The sequence below is a fragment of the Syngnathoides biaculeatus genome, chromosome 4 (assembly GCF_019802595.1).
Source record: "Syngnathoides biaculeatus isolate LvHL_M chromosome 4, ASM1980259v1, whole genome shotgun sequence".
NCBI lineage: Eukaryota > Metazoa > Chordata > Actinopteri > Syngnathiformes > Syngnathidae > Syngnathoides > Syngnathoides biaculeatus.
The window spans coordinates 30,187,779-30,213,631 of NC_084643.1; the positions used below are offsets into that span (position 1 = coordinate 30,187,779).

The window sequence follows — 25,853 nt, forward strand, 5'->3', positions numbered from 1 at the left end:
GATGATGTTTGTCTTGTGCCACTGGACCTGACTGCAGCAGTTGATCCTGGGGACTAGAGGATGCTTCTGACTTGCTTGCAGCACCTGGTGTGTATTAATGGCAGTACACTTGAGTGCTTCAGATCCTGTATGACGGGCCGCACCATGTGTAAAGGCCTCTTGATACTCCTGCATCCGCACGGTTGACAACACCTGCATTGCATCACGTGACCTACGCATCCCCCCACATGGCACCTCTGTGGAGCTTGCCACGCACACGTCAAAAAAAGTTGCTCCCGTGATTGGTCCGTTTTTGGTCACATGCTGTGATGACATACAAGCCATTCCTCTCTATTCCACATATCACCTAGGTCGCCACCTTCTTGATTGGTTCTGCAGCATAATTAAACATATCATCTGGTCATTTAGGTTGATTTGTTCAAGCAGACACTGTTCCACAGTCGCCATTGTTGTTGCTTTGTTCCTTGTTAAGGTAAGGAAAGTAAAAACGGCTACTGGAAACAACCAAAAAATGCTGAGGAAACTCCACCTTGTGGCGTCCAAGTCAATAAATGAATCCCCCCTGTTGACCTGTGCCCCTTGACACACTACCAAACACCAAGAGTTTTGAACTTGGGTTTTACAGTGGGCAGTGATTTTAAGATCGATAGGCAAGGGCAATACTGATTTCCATTTTCTATAGATTTTATGCTTGCAATTTTTATGGACGTTCAAATGTGTTGATAATGTGTTAAAAATGTGTGTTTTAAGTTGTTCAAATGAGTTTAAAGAAGTATTAAATCATTATTTTGATTTTGTATCTCAAGCAGATCTTTTCACCTATTGCGCTGCGTTTGAAACAAACCTGTGTGGCACCACAATCCTTGCAGGGTTGTGTTTCTGGGGTCGGCATAGGCAGGACGGCCACCGGAGTTTTAGCATACTTGGGGTAGGCCTTGCTGGTGCAGTTGCACGTCTGTTGGGAGGACGTAGTGGCCGTCACTTTGACTCGCTCGCAGCCTTTGACTGAGCAGTAGCTGTGACCGTCACGGCCGTGGCGGGCTCGCAGGTAAAGCCACAGCAAGCTGGTGGGAACAAAATGTCATTGTTCATAAAGTTTGCATGTGATGGCTGTAAAATTTGATTGTTATGCACATCATATTTGTTTCAGCGTTGAGAAATTAAGATGGCTGTAAAAGATGCATCTTATTTTATCAGCTAAACTTTACTGTACTCGCACATTTGGTTGATGTGATTTAGCTAGATGGCTTCTCTCACCCAACATTTTTGTCAAAGTAGTACTTTCTATCGAGTGGTCTCGACTCCAAGTCACCAAGAGAGAACACGGGCCCGTAGTCGGTAATGTCATCAAAAGTGTTGCTCTGCCTGTCGTTGATGTCAGCCATGATCAGGAAGGTGGCGTCTGGTGGGTAGCACAATCCAACTAGGACCCAGTCATCTCTGATGGACAGGAAACATGGGTCAGCTTTTAAACTGGATGTGACTATATTGTGACACCTGGCTGTGACACCTACTGGAGTGATTTTGAACCACTGTGCCAGGAAATTATCAGAATATATATGACATATACAGTATACTCATTATATTTTATCAAAGGGTGTGTTTCTATTTTAGGTAATCAACATAAAGCATGAAATGAAACATTTTTAGTGGTTGAGGTTAACAAGATTATCATTTGTAAAAAAAATTACATCTTAATTTTGGAAAATCCAACTTCAGATTTAAGTATCCACAGACTATTGTTCATTCATTATTAAATGGTTTGTCAACTTAACAAAATGCTTAATGTTAAATAAGTTCTTAAATCAGAACAGTCATTGAGCCCCTGCTTACTACAGTGAGTGAGCCCACATTTAATTAGGAAAATTGCTAATTTATTGTTTTTCTGTGCTATAAAGCCTCATCGAACAAGGTTTACTACATCTAATTACCACATACTCAGGACAAGACACTTCCTATTCCATCACTTCACACTTAATTTCTGGGTTGTAGTACACTCCTAAATGTTCCCTGATGAACACCATCAGTGCTACCTAAAGCGAAAAATCTTTTAAGTACAGTGATCACCACTTATAGACCTGTTACAACAATGTACAACATGTGTTGGAGTGTTTGAAAATGGAATTTAGCGCCTGCTGTTTGTTATCTTCTATTTGAAGGATTGCAATCTTAGTAAGTAAAAGATCACTCAAAACACAAACCAACAGCATGTGCAATATTTTAGAGAGAACACACAATTTAGCACCCCTAATTTGAGATCTTGGTTAATGGGTGTCATGCCATTAACAACTGTTCATGGATGAAGACTACACAATGTACACAGAAATTCGTAATATATTTCCTAATAATGATTTACTATTACAACACTTTTTGTAGCGCGGTATCCCAAATTGATAATTACTTTTAAAACTTAAAGATGACTTTTATATCTCATACACGTGTTTGTGGGCTCACTTTTCAAAGTTGATAAGAGAGAGGACAACTTCTCTGGGCACAGGTCCACTCCAGTGCAGTGTGTAGCTCTTGCTCATCATCAACACCGGCTGGTACTGCTGTGACGGCGCCCCCTGGCTGTTAATGCCCCTCAGAACAAGCGGAGCAGCGGGGTACTCGTCTCTGTTGATGGACAGAGTGAGACTGGGAGCACCTTGTGTCTGAATGTAGACCTGAAGAAGAGTGAGAAAGAATGTATATCATATAACGGTACAGACATTTTAAAATGCACGAGTGGCCTTTGACGTACCTGTGAGTAGTGGCCACTACAAATCACTCCATTCCACAGAGGTTGATTTACACAACTAGGATGCTGGATTAAAAAATTGTCAGCCCTGCCCACATAAGTGTCCTTGTAGCCTGTCACAGAACCGTCCACATCATGGAAGATTGAGTTCTTGTCTCCATCTAGGTCATTCTCCTCAAACCACTGCCCCGGACGACCAAAGAATGACCGCAGACCCACCTGAGGATGGGATTTGGTGGTTGGATGCTAAGATAATAAGATTTAAAGATAAAATGGATGAACATGTTCTTACAGTGGAGTGGAAGTGGAGGTGGGACATGTTGTTTCGCGGGGTGAGCTGCCAGGTGTTTTTCAGGCTGAAGCCCACTGCGCTGGTGTAACGCTCCGGCGTGGGGATAAAACCACGGAAGGTGCTGCAGGTCAGCCGCAGTGGGCCGTCATAGATCTGGAAACCCCGGATTGGGAATGTCCTATGATGGAGAAGCACGGGGAAACATAATTATGTGCTAACAGTAAATACATTTCATTTTACAATTAAAAACATCCTAAAGCAATACATTCATTAATTTTCCAGACCGTTTAATGTCAATAGGGTCAGGGACATGCTATAGGTTCATTGAAGACTCTAAATTGTCTGTAGGTATGAATGAGAGTGCGAATGAATTTTTTAATATGTGCCTTGTGACTGACTAGGGACCAGTTAAGGGAGCACCCCACCTCTCGCTCAAGCATAGCTTGGATGGGCTCCACCATTCCTGGGACACTAGTGACGGTCATCAGGATGGAAAATTGATTAATTTTCACAACTACATTATCAACAGGTCCTCGAAGTGAAAATTCTTACTGTTCACATACACTGACCAGCCACAGCCTTATTAGACTGAAAGTTAATACTTTGCAGGTTAACTAGCAAAAAAAAAAGGACAAAACAAAATACAAAGTTCTCAGTGGATATGCAGTAAAGGGAGGTCAATACGAATAATATATATTACTTATATTTCTACAACCAAATAAATATTGAGTTCTACTAGTGATGGCTTTATAATTTAAATGTCATTAAATTCCTTTCCAGGAATCATGGAGGAAACAGTGACACCAACCTTATTAGGAACTCTACACTGAAAAAATGGAGCAATTGTGATGAAGTCATCAAAATGCAGCCATGAGTCATGTCACTCAAGCAAACTATGTGTTGAAAGAAACCAGCTCATTCCTCTGTCAGGAAATAAGCAATGTACTTCCTTCCACAACCTCATGCGATACACAAACAGCTGCGGCAATATCTACCATTTTTCTGTTATTTACACACGTTCCTTCACATGACCAAAGTTTTTTTTTTTGCTATTCACGTCAAGTTCTTTCACCTGTTTCGAGGGAGAGTTCTCATCTTCCCATCAGTCCCTCCTAATCCCCAGTATTTATTCTGTCCTCCATTGGTGCCCCGGTTTCGACTTTCTCCCACAAACAGAGACTGCGTCACCTCCTGACTGGAACCCTCGTCCTTTGGGTAGCTGCCGTCGCTGCGACAAGAGCAAGGTAAGAAATAAAATACAAAACTCCAGTAATGCTTTCCTGAAAAAAATTCTCAAATTGTATACACCAAGTACCAATTAAAAAATAATTAGGTCTACATGTAGCCCAATAACGACTAACATCAAAATACAGTGCAGTCTGCACAAATGTTAACCAAAAACAAGAGATGTTTTTATTTCTAAAAAAAAGTATATTTAATACTTCTGAATGCCACTGTAACATTATGCAGGACGCCAATGTAACATTATGCAGTTTAAAACGTAAATACTGTTTAACAGAACTCTAATTCTCTGAACATTGGCAAGTAAAAAAAAAAAAAAAAAGAAGAAGCAAAAAGAAGAAGCCACATCATCCCACATGAGGTAAATGCTTGCAGATTAATTTCTACTTATCTACACGCGTTTCAGTACAATGTTGGATTGATTGCATCCCTACTGCCTCGATGATCTTTAAAGAGACTTTGAATGAATAACATAACACGAGTTTCTGCTTTTATATGATTTCTGTACTGTGGTGGTGTCATGTTAACACAGGCGGCTTTTAAGTGCATGTGTTTTAATCAAGGACAGCAAAAAAAAAAAAAAAAAAAAGATTATTTTTTTTTTGTCTAAGAATCTAGCGACTGAATAAAATTTGGGGATGCCCGCTGTTATTTTCACTTGAGCATCCAAATACAATGACATGATTGCTTTGCTTGAGCGAGGCTTCTGACGAGGACGTCTGGCACCCGACGCCATGTTCGTTCCATTTTCATCAATAGCACCCTAAAAATGTGTGATTTTTCTGCATATTAAATCAGCAACTTGATATCATTTTTGGGTGATCACTGTTGTTTTCATGTGAGAGTGCAACAGTATATAATCGCAAAATAAAGCATAACACCAACCTCAACAAAGTGGTATTTGTATATATAAGTAAGATGGCGTTATATTGTTTTTTCGAAAGTTTTCATTTTTGAGGTGAGGGGCTTCTGTCCAACAGCAATGACCTATAAAATATAATAAAATATTTTCCTTTCTTTTATAAATTCCTTTTCCCACAGTGGCTATACAGTGAATTTGATCTCTATTTCTGCCCCTGACATCACACCAAGACATGGGGGCATCTTGATTCTGGCGATGAAAAAAGGTTGTTCCACATCCAATTAGTGAATTAACAAATGCTCCAAAAGAGATTGATATTATTGGAAATAACTGATGGTTTTGTTTTCGGGAGCATAAATACTTCAAATCAACTTCTTAGTAAGTCACCTTCTTAGTGAAATAATGGAGCATTTAGACCGCACAATTCTAATCCATATAGAAAACAAAAATGTGTTTGAATAATGATTGTATTCTAATGTATAACACATAAAAGTAAAATTGAGAAAATTGCACCTTAATAAATGCTTGAAGCAGAACTTAATAAATTATTATAAATTATTAAAAATAACTAGAAATATAGTGTACATCATTAAATACAACTAAACAGTACATAACAAATGAACTGTTCTGGATTTTTTTTTAAATTAAAGAGGTTTGTATACAGTTAGAACATTTAATTCAGTGATTCATCTGCATACCATTAGAGGAATTAATGCAACTACCATTCTTTGGAGTCACTGCACTAGAAATTCAAAAGACAAATATCATCAAGTTCGGGGTGAGAAAGTGAATAAAACAGCTGCATGAAGCCTGATACGAGCTAAGCGTTCCCATATGTACGCACCTGGCAAAGGATAATCCCACTCCATTGTCTGCAAAGCTGTTCCCAAAGACAAAACAAATGACTTAATTTATGTCTGCTTTTGGTTTTCCACCGATCATATTTCAAAATGTATCAATATTTCCGCTGCATTCGTCTCACCCAGAATTCCGGATGACGATGTCACCGCCTCGTATCCATGCTCCCATATCGTTGTTCTTGAATGAGACCAGGGTGTCAATGACCGCCGCCACTCGAGGTCGGCTCGCATCCGCATTCTGGTGAGGTCGGAATCTGACAAGTGTAGTGATACAAGTGTTACCGTCCCTCCACTGACATCCTTTTTCAACCTTCATCTGCTTTTATCAACCCCTCTTACATCTGTAAAAGAGGTTCTCGGTTTGGATGTTTCTGACATACAGTACAATATTTCAGGGTTGCGGACATTACATTATAACTGCGCTTGCTGGTTAAAATTTGACTGTTTTATTTGGGGCACAGACGTGAATGTGTGAATGTGATGCGTTACCGACGGTTATTGTAAAAATTGAATTTCTCTATATTTGCATTACAAGGTTTTTCTTTAAAGCTCCAGTGGTAGCTGCTTTACATATTTTAAAAAAAACTGATTTACAGCCCTTGCAGCTTAACAAATACAAACACAGTAATTAAATAACTAATAATTGTGCTATATAAATGGACAGGCATAAGTGGGTTTATAGAATTCAAATATAGGTCTTTCTGAACCGTGAACACTTCTGTCTGCAAGCCTCCTTTGCTGTGCACTGCGGGTGCAGAGCTGCCAACCTGTGAAAATTCACAATTTGCTCAAATTGGTCTTAATTTGACTGGCGACCTGTTCAGGGTGTACCCTGCAACCTGCCCAGTGGCAGCTGGGATATGCTCAGCACGCCTATGACCCTAGTCAGGATGGAAAATCAATGACTATTTCCTATATCCGCAACTGCTGCTGACACGATGAAAAATTTCCCTTTTGTGGGAGTAATAAAGTTTATCTTATATTGCATATATCTTTGAACAATGTTCAAAGATGTTACTCACTGGAAAGACTTGGTTCCAGACAGACCTATGTTACAAGTGTATTGTCATATCAAATTTCTTATTTCGATGTTTTGCAACTGCTTGTGACAATAGTTTAGCAATTAGCATGGCTTTGACATTATCTTGGTGTCTCTCCTCCTGACACTCGTTTCATGACACTTTTGTAAGAGGCGTGGTAAGAAATTAATCTTATTCGCTACCATAGACCCGCTGATCAGTGACTACCTATCTGTTAACATGAGACACGAAGAGAACTTTCACCTCCGCAACTTAGCAGACAGGCGTGATAAAACAGAATCCCCCATTCAGCTGTAAAATGTTGACGCAACAGTAATGTCAGATGCTGTGTTTTTTCCTTCTAATACCTGCAACAATCAGTGTTACGGCCGTAACGAGTCAATGTTCAGTGTTTTCCATAACATAATATGAAGGTTCCGTAACATTTGGCAGCTTTGTGACTGGAAAGAGAGGACGTTTTTTTTCTCTTGAAGTGGTTTGGTGAAGATATTCATAGATTCGGAATGCACTGCCAAGCAAGATTACGAGTTTTGGCCAAAATGGCAAGAAAAGAAGGGCCCTTTGTCTTTCAGTCTGACTCTTATTTTCATCATCTTATGGTTCTGATTGGGAAAGGCTGTGGGCACCATAAAAAGATCCAAATATGGATTAAAGAACTTGGCATGTTACCGTTCTCAATGTTGCTCAAGCTCCCTTTGTCCAGGTGTCACAAACTGCATTCTCTTTTCTGTGTAACATTAAGTACTGAGTACATTTTAATATTTCCAATTCCAGCCCAAACTCAGCGTGGTCAACAGTCCCAGGATTTTTTTGTGGAGCCAAGGGTGAGTTTGGGAAGAGAGGACACGATGTGTGATAGATTGCTGTTACTCAACACAAACCTATCTGGACCACCACCAAAATGCAACAGTGTTGTAATATCATCCATACACCCATAGTGAAGAAAAGATAATGTTTTGGAGAGAGTTACAAATAATTTTTGGCATGAAGTGAAAATTAAATTACATTTTAAAAATTTAATTAATTTAAATTTAGGAAGAAAACAATTAAAAACAGGTAATAAAATGATAAACACGATATTGAACAACTATGGCCAAACAGAATATGCTTCAGAATCCTCAACAACTTCCAAATAGCATGGGAAAAAAAAAATCATGAGAGACGACTCGTAATGTTAGTCTGCTTCTCCTGCTATTACAAAATGTAATTAAAAAAAGCTAATCATGCATTTGAGTTTTTATACAAATAAACTGAACTTTCATCAGGTATACTGAAATCCTTTGCAAAAAATGTTGAATCTTAAAAAGAAAAATCAAAACTCTCTGACGTCTCACATGACCTTATGCAATGCTTTCTGTGAATTTAGAGGCATACTTTTCTGAATTGCACAATCGGAGAGGCATTCAGACTATTTTTAATCTTTGAAAAAAACCTCACCTGGCATTATTGTCTAGACACAGGTATTCTCTAGGGTCTGCAGCACTTGCATTAGAGGTCTTTACTCCTTTATCAATGAACAGCCCGGCCTGCATGATAAAGAGACGAGGGTGATTATTGACATACATGCAAGGATTCCAGTTCTATAGTGTATTTTATTTTTACAGTCATTGACTTCCAGAGCTCATACATGACCCTATCTGAATGTGGGTTGTGTTGGGTATGTGAAAATATGCTGTGTGTCAATCTTGTAGGTAAAACAAAGTAGAGTTGATCTGCTCTCTCTCTTTCTCTCTCGCTCTCTCTCTCTCTCTCTGTCTCTCACACGCACACACACACAAACACACAGAGTGGACAAAGAACTCACAGTTCACCTGACGACCACTTTCATTACACAAGAGAGAGGCTTGTTCTACAGTCAGTTTCGCGTGTGTGCATGTGCCTGTGCGTGTACATGCGTGTGTGTGTAACGGCTGCGGTTCATATGTGCTTCTTGTAAAATATTGCATTCAATAAAACACATCCGTAAAAAACACAGGTCAATATCTCCATAAGGTGCCTTTTAAAGGTCCCTCTTTCACCCCCCAAAATTGAGATTTTTCCATTGAAATAAATGCCGTTGGAATTTCATATTGGTCACACAGTTAATATAACCGCAAGCACATTGTAAATGCAAACAGTAAAATGTGAGTTTGCTGATGGGCTGTGCTCGCATTTTATGAGAGCATGTTGGACCTCCACTTCTCAATATGATTCAATTAGCAAGCTGACTACATGTGCTGTTTATCAAATATATTTCCAATTTCGGAAACCTTTTGTTGTTTCACTATGACAGTGTGGAAATGTTGACGTGACAACATCCAATTGTACAATTAATATAATGAAAAATATTCAACACGTGTATGTTTTTATTTTGCAAATATCCACAATTTCAGCTTCCATGGCCAAAAATACAGTGCACTTAATGTAACTGAAAAGAAAAACATCAAAGAGTTTCTTAAAAGGGGTAGAGTACCCCAAAAAAGAAAAGCTAGCAATTTCAAGGATATGTGAAAAATGTTCTATAAATAATAAAATTAGAACATACATGATCAAAATGACAGAAGTAATTTTCTGTGGACAATAAAAGCAGTACAAACACCTATAAAATGAAGTAGGGGTGTTGTTTAATTTAGAAAATACAAAATCCAATGCTTTAAAAATCAGTTTTAATCTGTAGTCACTTGAATACACTACAAAAACGAGATAATGTTGAAACTAACTTTTTGTTTTTTAATACAAATATTCACAAATTTTGAACAGGATGGGAAAAAGATGAGACATCTCAGATGAGATGAGCTCTGTCTCACAGGAGTTTATGGATGTTGTTATGATATGGCTTTTGCTGCATGGTAGAGTTTTAACTTGGATTTGTCGATGTAACAAATAGCGTCTTACTTTGTTAACTTACAATAGTTTTCTGAAGTTTCCCTGAAGCCAAATGGCAATATTCTTTTCATAATGATGATAGTTTTTATGACAGGCATAGTGTTCAGTGTTGGTTTTCAACCTTGCCGCTGATTTCTCAGGTCTCTCTGACTCTTTTGAGGATATTATTCACTGTAGATTATGAAATCCTTAAATCCTTTGCTAATGTGCTTTCTCATTGAGAAACAGTATTCATAAACTGCTGGACTATTCGGTCATGCAGTTGTTCACAAAGTGGTAAGCCTTGCTATATCCTTGAGTCTTTCAGGGAGGCTCCTTTTACCCAAATAAAAACAAATCTAAGTGGGAAAAAAATAAATAAATAAAGGAAACATTTTAAGAGACCTTGTACTGCTCTGTGTGCAAATGTTTGGCTACAGATAATGAGACATCAGCGTTTCATTATTCCGCTACATTTTCAGAATGACAGTGATTCTCATGAAAACAACAGAAACATTCCCTTGCGATATTGACCTACTTATTAATGTCGTATATCTTCCTCACATTACCTTAAAATTGGAGTGAATGCGGTTGTTGTAGAAAATCCCCAGAGGGGTGAGTTCCGCTTTCGTCTCAGGTACCAAGCCATGAGAGTCTCCTGTTGAGGAGCTGTGGAACACAAACCATATGCCAGCATCCTGGAACACAGGGAAGTTGACAACATAAATCTTTGTTGCTGGTATCGATCGTAGGGTTTGATAGCTTCAGTCAATCTCAAAGATAACGAAGGCAGGACCACTACATGCAGCATTTTAGATGAAATATGCCACTTGATCAGTTACAATGCACAGAAAATATCCCCTGCCTGGAAAACCAATACATACCAGCAAGTAGACCTACCCCCCATGAGACAGCTCTGCTTTTTATTCTATTATATTAAAGCTCTCAAATATGTATGTACACCTAATCCGAATAAAGACTCTTAAGTCCTATTTTATTGACGGATCAATTTGTTATACGCATGAAACGATTCACCACAGGGATCTTTTCATTTACGGAGGGATCTTGATGTAATTACCTGAGAACCAGCAGCGGCATTGCTGATAAGATTGTTGTTGGGGTTAGTGATCCAAAAGGTTGAAACCGCCCTGGAAAACATTCACCACACAAAGAATATTAAGACAGCAATACCTAGGCACATGGGAGATGACCAGACTATGAAATCTGTGATCTTTCTCAAACATTCCCCAATAATCTAGGTCTCCAACATAAACCTTGGACGGACACAACCCTGCCAAAACACACACACATACCACTGGAACCAGACGTCGGAGGTTCTCTCACAGTTGCACTTCTCTGACTGTGACAGGAAAACATCCGGTCTGAAGGAGTGGATGTTATTTCACCGATAAAAGCAGTGTCTCTCTCATGGAACTGTACCCTCTGTTGTCAATCAAAGTACGTCCACACCATGTCTTCCCACAGTGACTCACTGATTCAACAGTGACGTTCATACATGCACATATTTTCTAATACTATTTTAATCTCAAAATGAATATTTGAGCAATTTTAATGCTTGCCAAGATTGTGTGTGTAAAATAAGATGTTCTGGCTCTTAGCTTTACTGTTGGATAAAAAACACTGTGTTTTTCTTCAATTTACTTCCATTAGTAAATTGGTGGTTTTCCTAAATCAGTCAGTCTTCCTGCAAAACAGTATAGCCCAGTAATCAAATACATACTTTCATTAAAATTAGCACAACATTTGGGGCCTCTTTCTGTTAACGTAAACTGCAGGGGTACGATACTTTAAGGTTCTGTATTTTGTCAAACCAACTTTTTGTAGTATTTGGAATGTAATATTGCATTATAAATTGTATTATCGTCCACACAATCCTGAGTCCCAGATGTTTTTTTTCAGAGCGTTCTGAAATTTTGTCATAATAATTTGTTGAGTTTTTCTATGTCACTAACAAACATTTCAACCTAGCCCTAAACTCTCAAGCCAGCGCTGTCAACAAAACAAACGTGTGCTATCACAAGTGGGTCTATCTACATGGAAGCAACAAATCAGAGGAGAGGGAGTGATCTTGGCCAAAACAGGTGATGGCCTACTGGGCTTTCGCGCATTCACCTATCCTCAGTTATTTCCTGCAAAACTCTCATGTCTCATATAAAAATATTATATTTGCCAAGACTCTGGTGGCATCTGGTTACCAAGCACCGACTGTATGTTAAACTGAGGGGAGGAGCATCATTTGGCCAGCCAAACAAATATGACCATTCATCCGAGATGACACGCTGTGGCGACACCTAACGGGACAAGCCGAAAGAAAGTGTGTGTGTATGTCTTAGAGAACAAATTTAGCATTGAAAGACAACTACAATCTTTTTTGTGTAGATGTCAATTTGTCGTGGATTTTTTGCCAAGGATTTACTGTACAGTCAATGGCTTACTTGCACTCTGTACTGGGGGAGGGAGTGTAGCCCTTGTAGACTTTGTCCTTTATGCTGAGGCAGAGGGTGTCATTGCGGTCAGTAGGTAGCAGAGTACCAGGTCGAGTCAGCAAGCCCAGGTTGCGGTAGAAAGTGTTCCGCTGCTCGATGCCATCCTCCAGGAAGAAGCAGTGACCCAGAGTGTCATAGCCCACAGTGTTCTTCACCTGATTGGGAACATAGCAGAATCAGACAAAGATTAAACACTTTTTGTTGGAAAATTGGTTATTTCAAATACTCTAAAAGAAGAAGTGAAGCAGTGGAATGAGATAATATTTGAACCTTCTGAACCTTCTGAACTCAATTGGTAAATTTCTTATTGATCGCCTCGTCGATTAATTTGTCCATCCCTAGAGGTGAAACAATACTAAAGTATACAGCATATGTTAAGGCCCATTGACAGTGTATTTAATATTCTCAATATTCACACGAGAGGAAAACAAAATATACGACCCACATACTTTGCCTCATTTATTTAATACCAAATACCAGGCCCGTTTTCGGTTGTTAAATCCTTCTAAAGCTAGGTTGTGGATGAAGAATCCAAAGCTTTCAGTTTCCTGTCTCTTCAGGAAGTCATTATCCACGGTTATCTTGTTCAAGGTTCATATTGAGGCGTTTCAGTGCATTACTAATTGTGTCTGGCTTCCTCTTTTGCACAAACACAATGCTGGGAAAACGTCACAGATGACGCTGTAGTTTGAACAAAGTCGTTTACTGATCGGTGCTGAGGGAAATTGGTTGGCGATTGCCAGTGGAAGAGTGTTGACAGGAAACCTCCATGGATGAGTTAGACATGGGAAAGAGTTCATATTGGCATTGTACTAAATATGTGTACTAAATACCTTTGTACTTTCCATTTCCTTGATGCTGAAAGGAAAAATGATGCCACTGCAACGACCACGGGGGAAAGATTCAAATGAGATGATGTCCCATTGACGTCAAGGCATAATCGTTTTCAACAGACAACCTTGAACACTTGATGTCAATCAAAATGTGCTTTAGTACATAAGATATAGAAGTAAGTATATGTAAAGTATGTATAAAGCTCTACGTAAGGGGCAATTTTTGTTTTTGTGTGCGCTAGTTTTTCTTTGGTCTACATTTTGTACTGTTTTTCATACGTCTAGTTTTCATGAAAAATAAATTGTGACTCTGCTATTCAGTTACATGAATCGATGCACGTTCATCCAAAGCATTTTGTATGTTGTATATAAAAGGCTCAAAACACAGTAAGGCGTATGCTACAATTCAAGCTTTTATAAACAACTCAAAGCATAAACCCTCCCATCTGTTCTGCGGCACTGAAGTACTATTTGCGCAACACATCCTTTCAAAAGTCAGACCTTCAAAAAATAAGCACAGAATATTATAACAGTTACACCACACTTTCCTGGGGTACATGGTGGCTTATTTAAGAGTCACACTGTTAAATAACACCTCGTAGAGCCAAATAAAGGGTGATGGTACTGTTATTACATTGGCATGTTTATAGGTTGAAAGCCAAAGTTTTACCCAATACAACAGAAAATTCTGAGTGCCAGTGATTTGACACAGAATGCGAGAAACACTAATGAATTCAAGAAAGAACACAGAAAATGCTTCACGTCTCTCCCCTCCTTGCTGTCAAAACCATCAAGAGTCTTCACTAAATTCAAAAGTTATGTTAAAACTTGATTTATCTGCTTCATTAGTCTTTTGTATTTAGTTGACACAGTCTGTGTATGTGAGGTTATAGTTATTCTCTATAAATTGTATTTTTGGCCGATATTTTTAAGATGTCTGGAATGGATTAATCGAATTGTCATTATTTTCTATGGGAAGTATTTCTTAGGACTTCATACGGGTCAGTTGTAGTCAGACTTTCTGGAAATGATTAATCACACAAACTGTCATTCTCAACATGAACCTGCACACATCTGGCAAGGTCCTATAGGCTACAAGTATTCTTCTTCTTTTCCTTTCGGCTTGTCCCGTTAGGGGTCGCCACAGCGTGTCATCTTTTGCCATCTTAGCCTATCTCCTGCATCTTCCTCTCTAACCCCAACTGCCCTCATGTCTTCCCTCACCACATCCATAAACCTTCTCTTTGGTCTTCCTCTCGCTCTTTTGCCTGGGAGCTCCATCCTCAGCATCCTTCTACCAATATACTCACTCTCTCGCCTCTGAACATGTCCAAACCATCGAAGTCTGCTCTCTCGAATCTTGTCTCCAAAACATCCAGCTTTGGCCGTCCCTCGAATGAGCTCATTTCTAATCCTATCCAACCTGGTCACTCCGAGCGAGAACCTCAACATCTTCATTTCTGCCACCTCCAGTTCAGCTTCCTGTTGTTTCTTTAGTGCCACCGTCTCTAATCCGTACATCATGGCCGGCCTCACCACTGTTTTGTAAACTTTGCCCTTCATCCTAGCAGACACTCTTCTGTCACATAACACACCAGACACCTTTCGCCAGCTGTTCCAACCTGCTTGGACCCGTTTCTTCACTTCCTTACCACACTCACCATTGCTCTGGATTGTTGACCCCAAGTATTTGAAGTCATCCACCCTCGCTATCTCTTCTCCCTGTAGCCTCACTCTTCCCCCTCCACTTTTCTCATTCACGCACATATATTCTGTTTTACTTCTGCTAATCTTCATTCCTCTCCTTTCCAGTGCATGTCTCCATCTTTCCAATTGTTCCTCTGCATGCTCCCTGCTTTCACTGCATATGACGATATCATCTGCGAACATCATGGTCCAAGGGGATTCCAGTCTAACCTCATCTGTCAGCCTATCCATTACCACTGCAAATAGGAAGGGGCTCAGAGCTGATCCCTGATGCAGTCCCACCTCCACCTTAAATTCCTCTGTCACACCTAAGGCACACCTCACCATTGTTCTGCTGCCATCATACATGTCCTGTACTATTTTAACATACTTCTCTGCCACACCAGACTTACGCATGCAGTACCACAGTTCCTCTCTTGGTACTCTGTCATAGGCTTTCTCTAGGTCCACAAAGACGCAATGTAGCTCCTTCTGACCTTCTCTGTACTTTTCCACGAGCATCCTCAAGGCAAATAATGCATCTGTGGTACTCTTTCTAGGCATGAAACCATACTGTTGCTCGCAGATACTTACTTCTGTCCTGAGTCTAGCCTCCACTACTCTTTCCCATAACTTCATTGTGTGGCTCATCAACTTTATTCCTCTATAGTTCCCACAGCTCTGAACATCCCCTTTGTTCTTAAAAATGGGAACTAGAACACTTTTCCTCCATTCTTCAGGCATCTTTTCGCCCGCTAGTATTCTGTTGAATAAGTTGGTCAAAAACTCCACAGCCATCTCTCCAAATTGCTTCCATACCTCTACCGGTATGTCATCAGGACCAACTGCCTTCCCATTTTTCATCCTTTGTAATGCCTTTCTGACTTCCCCCTTAGTAATCATTTCCACTTCCTGGTCCTTCACTCTTGCCTCTTCAACTCTTCCTTCTCTCTCATTTTCTTCATTCAACAACTTCTCAAAGTATTCTTTCCATCTATTTAGTACACTACCGGCACCAGTCAACACATTTCCATCTCTATCCTTAATCACCCTGACCTGCTGCACATCCTTCCCATCTCTATCCCTCTGTCTGGCCAACCTGTAGAGATCCTTTTCTCCTTCTTTCGTGTCCAACCTGGTGTACATGTCTTCATATGCCTCTTGTTTAGCCTTTGCCACCTCTACCTTTGCCCTACGTCGCATCTCGATGTACTCCTTTCGCCTCTCCTCAGTCCTCTCAGTATCCCACTTCTTCTTCGCTAATCTCTTTCCTTGTATTACTCCCTGTATTTTGGGGTTCCACCACCAAGTCTCCTTCTCCCCTTTCCTACCAGATGACACACCAAGTACTCTCCTGCCTGTCTCTCTGATCACCTTGGCTGTCGTCGTCCAGTCTTCCGGGAGCTTCGGTTGTCCATCGAGAGCCTGTCTCACCTCTTTCCGGAAGCCCGCACAACATTCTTCCTTTCTCAGCTTCCACCACATGGTTCTCTGCTCTACCTTTGTCTTCTTAATCTTCCTACCCACCACCAGAGTCATCCTACACACTACCATCCTATGCTGTCGAGCTACACTCTCCCCTACCACTACTTTACAGTCAGTAACCTCCTTCAGATTACATCGTCTGCACAAAATATAATCTACCTGCGTGGTTCTACCTCCGCTCTTGTAGGTCACTATGTGTTCCTCCCTCTTCTGGAAATAAGTGTTCACTACAGCCATCTCCATCCTTTTTGCAAAGTCCACCACCATCTGCCCTTCAAAGTTCCTTTCCTGGATGCCGTACTTACCCATCACTTCTTCATCGCCCCTGTTTCCTTTACCAATATGTCCACTACAATCTGCACCAATCACAACTCTCTCGCTGTCTGGGATGCTCAGAACTACTTCATCTAGTTCCTTCCAGAATTTCTCTTTCAACTCTAGGTCACATCCTACCTGTGGTGCATAGCCGCTAACCACATTATACATAACACCCTCAATTTCAAATTTTAGTCTCATCACTCGATCTGATACTCTTTTCACCTCCAAGACATTCTTAGCCAGCTCTTCCTTTAAAATAACCCCTACTCCATTTCTCTTCCCATCTACTCCGTGGTAGAATAATTTAAACCCTGCTCCCAAACTTCTAGCCTTACTACCTTTCCACCTGCTCTCTTGGATGCACAGAATATCAACCTTTCTCCTAATCATCATGTCAACCAACTCCTGTGCTTTTCCTGTCATAGTCCCAACATTCAAAGTCCCTACACTCAGTTGTAGGCTCTGTGCATTCCTCTTTTTCTTCTGACGCTGGGTCCGGTTTCCTCCTCTTCTTTGTCTTCGACCCACAGTAGCTGAATTTCCACCGACGCCCTGCAGGTTAGCAGTGCCGGGGGCGGGCGTTGTTAACCCGGGCCACGACCGATCCGGTATGGGATTCTTTAGATGAACGCTCATATTTGTTTGGCACAGTTTTTACGCCGGATGCCCTTCCTGACGCAACCCTCTGCATTTATCCGGGCTTGGGACCGGCCTACAGATTGCACTGGTTTGTGCCCCCATAGGGCTGCATTGTCCTATAGGCTACAAGTATTTCATAATAAAAATAGTAATCCTCACTTTTGATTGACATGGACAGAAAGCTATTAAAACAAAACATCTACTAAAGTATTGTGATTGCAGTGAGAGTAGCATAGATGGGTCGGTTATGCCTTTTAGCTATTCATAAGATAAAAAATATAAAATACTGAGATACGTTGCATTGTGATACAGTGCAATTTTAAACCATTGTATTAGAGCCCATTAGAATCTGTTATCCATAGTCACCAGGTAAACATTGTCTGGATGTACCAGGACTAGCCAGTTTATGTTAGAGAAATCAATATGGACAGGAACGTGTGAACAGACTTAGTGGGACCAAAGGAGAACGTGGAAGAATATAAGTTAGTTAATTAGTTATCCAAATGTGGAACTTGTAATTGAAAAGGACTCTGGAGTAAGAGTTAAGTTGCAACAACCAGTCTCACCAAGTGTCTAAATGGACAATTTATCATCTGCTTCAGCATTTTAACATGTATAGAATCACTAACCAGCAAGCCATTGGTGGCATGGATGGTGATACACCGAGAGAAAGAGTGGTGGATGGAGAGTCCGTCCACATAAGTGGGCTCCCAGTAGCCTCCCTTCTGGTCCACGTCACCACACATGTGGAAGTGGATCGGGTAGCGACTCTTCTCTCTCTGCTGGCCCATGTTCTTCAGCTCTACGTAGGACAGATGCACCGAGGAGAAGTTTCCAAATATCTAACATATTGGAAGAGAACAGGGGGGCAATAAAATGTTTGTGTATTACAAAAGTAGACCACATTGGCTTTGTGAAAGCTAATTATCAATATTACAGAGACAACAAATCACAAAACCTAAAACCACACATACTGGATGTAATAAAGTGCAAACAAACAGTCCAGGAGGTCTTAGGTCTGTGTGTGTGTGTATGTGTGTGTGTATTGCATAATCTACATGGTCTGGATCTTGTTAAGGAGGAATTGGTGAAGCCTTCAAGCAAACTGTAACTCAGTCAGTGTACGTGACAGCTCATGCTCTCAATTTTACACTGACACACATACGCACAATGGCATAAACTACATTAACCAGTTCTCATTTTTGTGTCCTTTAACAAAATATTTTGCTGTAAACATTGATTCCCTGAAGAGCATAGATTCTTGCTCCTCATGCAACTATTTAAACAGCAACTTGGTCCTTCTAACTCTGTCAAAACAACTTACAGTGAATGCTGAAAATAAAGGAAGAATAACAGCAAAACAAGGCTTTTTAACGAAATTGCATCATTTCCAGCCATTTTAAAATTTAACTTTCAAGATTTTCATGCAAAATACATAGAATACACATTTCTATAAAGCTGGAATGCTTATGCAAAGAATGGTGCAAAAGATTTTCAGAAGTATAAAATCAAAATTTTATTTTTCACTAATATCTGTAATTATTGCCATTTTATTGCTTCATTTGCAGCCAGATGATATTAATTTAACAAACAAACATTCCATTTTAACACAAATGTGAATTTGATATGAACAATTTCTGAGTTCCGAGGACCGGGGTTCATTTCCCATCCCTGCCTGTGTGCAGTTTGAATGCTCCCCATGTGCCTGCATGGGTTTTCTCTGGGCACACTGGTTTCCTCCCACATCCCAAAAGCATGCATTAATTGGACACTAAATTTCCCCAAGGTGTGATTGTGAATGCGACTGTTGTCTGTCTCTATGTGCCCTGTGATTGGCTGGCAACCAGTTCAGGGTGTAGCCTGCCTCCTGCCAGATGATAGCTGGGATAGGCTCCAGCACTCCCGTGACCATTATGAGGATGAGCGGCTCAGAAAATTGATGGATAGATGGAGGGATGGAAGAATGGATGAAAGTGAGGAAATTGGTGTTTTAAAACAGCAGTTGTTTACATAAAAATCAGAGCAGGGACCATGAATAACGCCACTCATTCAGCACAGAAGGTAAAAATAGAACATCCAGTTTTACTATGCAGAATGGGAAAATATGCAGCAAAGTCAGAATACAGTCACCTGAGAATGTAATGTTAAGCTGAAGCTTGCAAACCCACATTAGCACGTTGGGTGTAAAGTATGTGGTCTGCGCTATAGTTACTACCTTGATGTGGCCTCCGTAGGTGTCGTGGCTGTAGAACTGACAAAAGTTGTTTCCGTAGCAAGAGTTTTCCATTTCACCATAGATGAGAATGTTTCTGGAGAGTAGTGCTACTTCAGCACGCATGTCCACTCCATCAATGATCTCACCAACATGGTTGTAAAGAGGTTTTCCTGTGCAACACACACATGCAGTCAGCATTGGATGATTCACTGACTGGATACAAATAGAGAAGTAAGGCACATAATTAGACCAAACCGAAAACAGTTGTAAGTGAAAACTCGAAATTCAAAGCAGTAAATTTGGCATGTTGGTACAAGAAATGGATCAGTGAATTAGTTGACAAGAAACCAATACAGTATTATCAAACATTTATTGACTGAATGATTACACCCCTCTACACTGATACCAACTACGGAGTCGGGTCCAGCAAAGAAACTTCATTCAACATTGCAGGGGCCAAAAATGGGTGTTAAAGCTGTCTGGTGTCCCTGTTTTATCCATAGAAAGCCTTGACACAATGTGAAAAACGTGAGGGAGTTAATCAGAATTTGACAAGCCAGGAAGGAATGTACTGGCATCTGTGGTAAACGGTGTGCCGCATTGAAGTGCGCCGTTGAGCTTTCAGGACCCAGCAGCCCCTTCATCCCCCACGGCCCGTCAAGGACACTGTGATACACCGTGAGAAAACTTTTGCAGGACTTGAATATCCATCAATCCATCCATTTTCTGAGCAGCTTCTCACGAGGGACCCAGGAGAGTTGGCGACAATCCCAGCTGTCATCCGGCAGGAGGCAGGGGACACCCTGAACTGGTTGGCAGCCATTCACAGGACACAGAGAGACAGACAATAGTCGCACTCACAATCACACCTAGGGGCAATTTAGAGTGTAAGAGTTGAATAGTGAGGAGAAAATGGCCCAAACCCCACAGTATTAAGGATTAGGGGCTGCCATGGGTGCCAGGAGCATCGGGGAAATGTAGCCTTAAATTTCCAATTAGTATAACCATAATATACGTATAATAGATAGATGAAACTGCAGTTAGTTTTTCTTCATACTTGTATGGTAATTAAGAATGTTAGAAAGCTACTGAAAATAATACCTGGACAGATAATACAGATATTCTGATGGCAGCCTAGAGCAAATTACTTCACTTTACATTCTTTCCCATGGGAAAAAAATTATTGTGAACCTAAAGAATCATCGAACGGATTGTGTTCAAACCTGGATGTTCCTTTCTACTAACCAAAAGTACAGTCTTTCAAATAGTTAAATTCATTATTTGCTCCCCACCACAGAAATAGGCTTAGAAGCAGCCGCACCTCACACTCAACCCACTAAAATAATATACTGTACAGTTGGAACAGAAAACTGGCTTATTAAAACATACTTCAGCTTTCAAAGTGCTTCTGTCCACAGGGTGCTGCTAACAATGATAACACAGTGCAGCTGTTGGGTTTTAACAGGGACTCCAAAGTCAAGACCCATGCTTTATCGCATCCTTTTCTGCAGGAAGGGAGTTGGCCTTGGCTGACAATGGAGTAATGGCAAAGGGAAATATACCTGATGGTAGGATGGACAAAGACTGTTGGGTCAGAACATTAGGGTTTAACAAAAAGGCAAATACCTTTCAGGCAGATACCGCCTTAAAAATATATGTATGGATAAGTGTTGTAAAGTATTTATGATTTTACATACAAATCATTAAAAGTCAACAAAAAAAGTTCAACAGGAAGGTGAAGCAGCATGGTGCAGCAATAGTTGTCATATCTGCCTCGCAGTTCGAAAGTACACCGGACCAACACTATTTGTAGGGGAACAGGGACTGGGGAACTGCGAATAGCGAAAATCTGCCAATAATTGACAACCATTAAAATTGGCATTAAAAAAACAATATTTTTTTATTGTGGGGGACAGCAGCAAGGTACTGCAACAAGATGCTGCAGCAAAAATTTGTGGGGTTAAATGTACTGTGACTTCCTGCCACATTCCAAAAACATGAATGTTAGCTTAATTGAAGACTAAAATGCCCACAGGTACGAATGCGTGTATGAATTTTGTTTTTGTCTATACGTGCGATTCCTACCATGGATACCACGCTGGCTCACCTTGTATTCGGACCTGTTGAGTGGTACAATGAGGGCAGGGTAGAAGGGTAAACTCTTCAGCTTGATGCATGGAATAATCTGTACTCGCCACAACAATTTGATTGCCAGGGTGCCAGGTCTGCTGCACCTCATCCTGGAGATTCAGCACCACCTGGTCCACCGCATCCACCTGGAATCCTGAGATGGGGAAACCTGGGAGGGGAAAATAATGATGTTTTTATTAAAAAGAATCAGTAGATCAATTGAAGACTCTAAAACTGCCCGTCGTTGTGAATGTGAGTGTGAATGTTTATTTGTTTATATGTGCCCTGTGAGTGACTGGCAACCAGTTCAGGGTGTGCCTCGCCTCCTGCCAGAAGATAGCTGGGATAGGCTGCAGCACTCCCACGACCCTGGTGAGGACAAGCGGCTCAGAAAATGGATGGATGGACGGATGAAAGGGATGACGGGACTTTATCAAGTAACATTTTCTGAGCAACATCACCAAAAAGGGGATAAAACAAAGTGCACGCCTGCCTGTAGAAATGAGTCAACTATGAAATAGGTTTGCCAAGGTGTGGACGTACAGCAACCCTAAATAAACAGCTCTAAGGTAATCTTTAACAATTTAAAAGCCTGGTATTTGTCATAATGATATGGTCACAAAGAACCCTAACCTGTTACCTAATGCTCAGATGAGAAATCAGTCATGTGATACACCTCATTTTTCACCTTTGTACCGGCTTACACAATAATGAACAATAATCCACCACCATTTATAAATGCAAGCTCACATGGCCCCAGAAGCAATATTTATCATCACTATATTCCATCACTATCATGCCCCAATAGGTACAGTGTACTATTATATGAAGTGTATGAGTTTTTACATCATATTCTAAGAAGAGTCTATGACTTAAAACAGACTTTAAACGTTTACAGTTTAAAGTTGAAATTAAGTATGGTTGTTTTGTTTTGTTTTGGGGTTTTTCTTGTTGCCCAAAGCAAACTGTAGTAATCTTAAAATAGCTATTAGTAGTTATGATTTAAAATTCATAATTCTAATTTTTTTTTCAATGAAAGCACCAGAATGAACTGCCTAATATATATTGGCAAAGAGGACATTGCAAAATGTATAACTATTGTACCGCTAAGGTTTCCTCACCATTCTTCCACTCGCTGTAGGCAGTGACCGAGAAGTGCACACCATTGACGGTGGTGAAATTTCGTCTTGCCAGAGCTCTCCCTCCAGTGTCGTGGTTCTCATGTTCCCTGACATCCTCGGAGCATGACGTGTTACCGCCGCCCACCACGGACACCAAAGCCCATGCCTGCCTGCAGAGGAAAGGGAGAGGATGATGAATTGCTTTATTGAGTTTTAGAAGAAACATCAGTGGGGGTTCAAGACTGTCATGTCATCATATAAGATGACAACAAATCTTTTAAAATTACAGAAATTCTCAACTCAATGTTTGTTTATGTCTAAAAGAAAGCTGACAATAATACTAAGGTACACAGAGTCAGCAGCTTTCTGGTCTTCGTGTTTGCTCAGAAGCAAATGCAGTTTTTACAGGTGAAACCAAAAGCCGAAAAGGACAACTATCTAATGTTTAGCCAATCCAAAAGGCAACACCTGAGCGCCAAGACACAACCAGAACATCAGTCATGTCTTCCAACACTTTTGCTCACTTGAAAAGTGAGTGACTTCAAACAAAATTAGCTCTGTCCTGAGTAGTTTATTACATGTAAATATGAATGCAGTGGAACCTCGAAGTTCAGATGACTCAGGGGTCATACAAATGGGACTTCGACCCAAAAAATCTGTGTAAAAAATTTTGTAGTCCCAAGACCTGAGCAAAGCTTAAAACCATGTGAAATGCAAAGGCGGGTCAAGCCAAGCGATGCCGAATGCACATGAGCCGGTGCTGTTTGCCATGGGCCCAAAGAAAGACAACAGTGCTACCAGCAGCAAAGGAAAAAGAAAGTTGAGTAAACCACAGTGGATTTAAAGAAGGAGAATACATAAATTAAGTGCTATGATAAGTATGAAAATGGGGTGCATTTTTGCTACCGTTTTGCTAACTATTATCATATGGCTAAGTCGAGTTTTTCGACTATCCTAAAGAATAAAGATGTAAAGAAAGGCAGCTAGTGTTACCAAAGAAGTGACTAGTATTAAAAAGCAAACCCCACAGATATGGATGAAGTGAAATGGGGAACCGGATGAAATGGAGAAGCTACTGGGGTATGATCCAATCAAATTATGGAAGGCGACTTTGGTGTAACACTTCCTCCTTCCTTCTTGAGTCTCTTTGATTCTATTACACCGTGACCAAAAAGGTAAATGATACACATTTAAGTTGCTTTAAGTTTATGCATTTTTTTTATTGTTTGAATACAGGGTGTGCATGTTTTTACACAAATAGCAATTCAAATAGGAATTTACGATTTGAAGGTCGGGAATGGATTAAACTCATTTATATTATTTCCCAAGGAAAAAAACGTTTCAGAGGTTGAAAACATCGGACTTTGAACACTTCACAAGAATGAATTATGTTTGAACTCTGTTCCACTCTACCATGAAAAACAAGCAGGAACTACATGTATGTACATTTGTCTCATATTCACCTTTTGATCTGAAACCCAAATGCCTACAGTACACAATAGAAACAAGGAAATGACCTTGCCATTGCAATACTTTTGGAAGGGACTGTAACAGGACAATTTTGACATCAGATCCTTGTTGTCTGCCTCAAGTCTCCCGCAATTCTTTTATAAGTCAAAAAGAAAAATAATACAACAAAATGTACAGCATTGCATTTGGCAGACATCCTTGTCCATAAAGATGAAGACTGCTGTTTTTGTAACTACCAGCAAGAGGCTAACTTCCTTTACATGACATAATTGTATAAAAGTTCACAAAGCTAAATATGGGAAAAAGTTTATTTTTCTTTACATCAGTTCCATGATTTATACTGATTTGAAAATTTCAGAGTTGAGAGTGTTTGACCTCAGATCCACTGTGTCACATAATCATTAAAATTACAAGAATGACGGTTTGTAGTGAAATGGTGTGTAATAGATTGATTGTGACTGTCAAATTCCAAGTGTCTAAGGAAAGCGTGAATGTTCATGGGATAATTGTTTAAAATACACAAAGATGAAATCATCTGACTGGTTGAGCCCAAAGGGTGTGGATGCTGAAAGGCACTGGCCTTGGGCTGAGGGGTGTAATCCTGTCCTGAATTTCAAATGTCATAATTAATTTATTTTTGTCCAGATTCCAAATGAGTTTTAAGACTTTGGATTTTATGGCGATAATATGTCAGAATAGTCAAACACACCATAATAAAACCACCCTCTGGAAAACTATCCCTGAACTATTAAAATGCTAATTTGATTCCAATCCAAGTTCTCCATAAATAAGGTAACAATACAAGGTAAACAACCTTCACAGAATAATAAAATAATCTTTTTAAAGATGAAAGTAGTACAGTGCACCTCGTGGATGCACAAACCGGATCCATCTGGGGAACCACACTGTTAAGTGTGGAACTTCCCAGGGGGGAAAGAACCTTTCACCTTGCACCCTGTGGGAAAAGTGACAAAAGCACAAGCAGGAAGCACGGGGAGAGCATAAACTCCACATTTTGCCCTTCAGCCTCGGCCACTGGTTGATCTTCACAGCCTTTAAACAACCTCATTATTGGTGGGTGTGTGACAGTCTGTAAGTGCTCTCCCGAGAGATAAAAAACATTTAATACAAAGGATCTAATAACAAATGGTCTGCTTTAGTTTCCAAAACATGTTAGGTTTATTTTTTTGTACCAAACAGAAAGGTTTTGAAAATATTTTTTCAGCAATTTTGTGTTGGAATATTGAGCTGCAGTCTATTATTTGGTTGAAATGGCTCTAGAGTCATGGACATTATTGGCTGACGCACCGTGACAACCCTCAATGCATTTGGAGAATGCTGCTACACGAGCTGGATTCTTTATTGTGTTAACTTTAGCATGCGTCTGATGTGTTGCTGTAACAGTCTCCCGTTATTTGAGCCAGTTCACACTCAGTTCTATGCATTTAAAACCTGAAATACAGTGCGCTTCAACTACAGTGAAACATTGAACTGTGCACTATGTTTATATATGTCAGCGGTAGGTCTCCTATAAGTCAAACCCACAGAGAGCTAAGACCAAATCCCTCC

General features: G+C 40.2%; 1 protein-coding gene across 1 annotated transcript in view; it reads right to left on the reverse strand.

Moving 5' to 3' along the window:
* The window catches only part of cemip2 (cell migration inducing hyaluronidase 2), a 38,734-nt gene that overhangs the window by 4,048 nt on the left and 8,833 nt on the right, over positions 1-25,853 (reverse strand). Inside the window, exons 5-20 of the mRNA XM_061818026.1 lie at positions 22,815-22,984; positions 21,671-21,862; positions 19,564-19,733; positions 17,978-18,190; positions 12,337-12,542; positions 10,959-11,028; positions 10,450-10,578; positions 8,474-8,562; positions 6,119-6,250; positions 5,981-6,016; positions 4,105-4,260; positions 3,033-3,210; positions 2,744-2,959; positions 2,455-2,666; positions 1,258-1,440; positions 845-1,064 (exon numbers count right to left, since the gene is read on the reverse strand). Coding sequence (XP_061674010.1) covers positions 845-1,064; positions 1,258-1,440; positions 2,455-2,666; positions 2,744-2,959; positions 3,033-3,210; positions 4,105-4,260; positions 5,981-6,016; positions 6,119-6,250; positions 8,474-8,562; positions 10,450-10,578; positions 10,959-11,028; positions 12,337-12,542; positions 17,978-18,190; positions 19,564-19,733; positions 21,671-21,862; positions 22,815-22,984 — 2,572 coding nt within the window. The remainder of the gene's footprint in view (positions 1-844; positions 1,065-1,257; positions 1,441-2,454; positions 2,667-2,743; positions 2,960-3,032; positions 3,211-4,104; positions 4,261-5,980; positions 6,017-6,118; positions 6,251-8,473; positions 8,563-10,449; positions 10,579-10,958; positions 11,029-12,336; positions 12,543-17,977; positions 18,191-19,563; positions 19,734-21,670; positions 21,863-22,814; positions 22,985-25,853) is intronic.